Consider the following 2057-nt stretch of genomic DNA (forward strand, 5'->3'; position numbering starts at 1 on the left):
ACACACACACACACACACACACACACACACACACACACACACACACACACAAGTTTGTTCTTCTATCCTTATGGGGAAATTGTCCTGACTTTCATTCATTTCCCGTAATTTCTATAACCTAATCAATCACCCTAAACCTAACAACCTGAGTACATATCTGACGAAAAACTTAATTTAAGCCTTAGTCCTAACTCTAACCCCTGACCCACCAACAGTATATCCCTCAATGAGGACCYGGCTTTTGTCCCCATAAGGAACAGTGAGTCCTCACAAGGCTGTGTGTACTGGGAAAATGGTCAAAACTCTTCCRTACCACACGCCACATTTACATATATTATATTAACCACATGGTGGGTTGTTTGTACTCTACTGTAACATATTTCAGCACTTTAATCCTCAGGAAGCTGATCCGATGTTTTACATAACAAACCTGTMCAAATATGAATACATGGACTTTTACAGAGATTAAAGAGTGTGCATGAGTTGATTTCCCAGAATCAATATGWTTTTAATACAACTGAATGGGAGCAGTTATTACTGAAATTAATGCACATTGAAAAAATCAGAGAAAACAAAACATGTAATTGTGGGGAAATCAAGTAAATGTGATTTTGTTGCACACTGATATCAAACGTACACATGTTGTAAATTATGTTAAGTATAATAATGTACACGGCAAAAGCACCTTCATTAGTGCTGCCGCAGCCTTGAGGCTCATGACTGCGACGGACTCCCTCTTTCGTCGCCTTGGCAGCCTGTTGAGGGCGGAGCGGGAGCTGGACAATGAGCAGAGGGACCCGGTGCTGGGTGTGAGGGGGTTTTGCGGGACGCTGACACCGTCCACCTCCTCCACCGTGCGGAAGGCACGACCCCGAGCCAGGGGATCTATGATCTGAGCAGACACAAGCACACACACAGTATTTACTGTATTTCATCAACACTCCTTCATTTCACACACAGATGGTGAAGGGCAGGTGAAACACGGTTAGGATTAGCCTGATGTGCTCATTAGGCAGTTTTAAAAACAGTTTTTTTAAATGATGTTACATTTAGATTTATTTTAGAGCCTAATATTAAATGTTTGTTTCAGATTTGAATCTTCACATTCACAGAGAGGATTTGTTCATCATGATTTAATTCTTTGGTGCTTTCTGAAACAGCTGCTTGAACTTATGAGAATCGTAAAAGTACACAAAGTACAACAGTTTGGTTTTCAAGAGGAAACATTCACATTTACAGTAATGCAGTATCTACAAGTTTGCAGTTAACAGCAGAAGCATACAAAGATTTTATTGTTTACGAGACAAAGTTTTTCATGCCAGTTTGCATTAAGTGTTAAGTGTTACTATCTTAATAAAAACTTCAGCTAGCTGGAATCTTTACTTAAATATATTCAAGCAACATGTTTAAACCACTAAATACTGCATACCTTGTTGTCTCACATAAATAAAATAGTTTAATGGCTCATTGTGCCCATTTAAAGACATGACTGGAACCACTTCCTGTTGTTTGCTCAGAATGGCCTTTCACCTTCCAGTTACCGCTTCAACACCTCTCTTACAGGTTGTTTAAGGAGTTTTTTTTTAAGTTTTAAGGACTAGCTATGAACAAAATTTTATGTTGATATGTTTTAAATGGTAGCAGCTGTGCAGAGCAAGGAGGTTGCTGGATCTTTTCTGGGTGCAGTCTATATGTTGCCTCTGTYCACAGTTGAGTTTTCCCCTTGTGCTCCAGTTTCTACCAACAGACTAAAAACAGACACGTTATGMTCACTGGGAACTCTTAATTGTCCCAAGGTATGAGCAGTTGTTTCCTTCTATYTACAGCGGGTAAAATAAGTATTAAACACGTCAACATTTTTCTCAGTAAATATATTACTAGAGGTGCTAATGACATGAAATTTTCACCAGATGTCGGTAACAACCCAAGTGATCCATACATACAATGAAGTTATTTGTAATAATGTGGAATGGCACAGGGAAAAAGTATTGAAATTTATCTAATACTTTGTACAAAAGCCTTTGTTGGCAATGACAGCTTCAAGACGCCTCCTGTAT

At 38.9% G+C, this 2057-nt stretch overlaps 1 protein-coding gene across 1 annotated transcript in view; it reads right to left on the reverse strand.

The window, feature by feature from the left end:
* The window catches only part of rhbdf1b (rhomboid 5 homolog 1b (Drosophila)), a 27379-nt gene that overhangs the window by 16681 nt on the left and 8641 nt on the right, over positions 1–2057 (reverse strand). Inside the window, exon 5 of the mRNA XM_014025827.1 lies at positions 686–892. Within this exon, the coding sequence (XP_013881281.1) occupies positions 686–892 (207 nt within the window). The remainder of the gene's footprint in view (positions 1–685; positions 893–2057) is intronic.

This window comes from Austrofundulus limnaeus, unplaced genomic scaffold, assembly GCF_001266775.1.
Source record: "Austrofundulus limnaeus strain Quisiro unplaced genomic scaffold, Austrofundulus_limnaeus-1.0 Scaffold5, whole genome shotgun sequence".
Taxonomy (NCBI): Eukaryota; Metazoa; Chordata; class Actinopteri; order Cyprinodontiformes; family Rivulidae; genus Austrofundulus; species Austrofundulus limnaeus.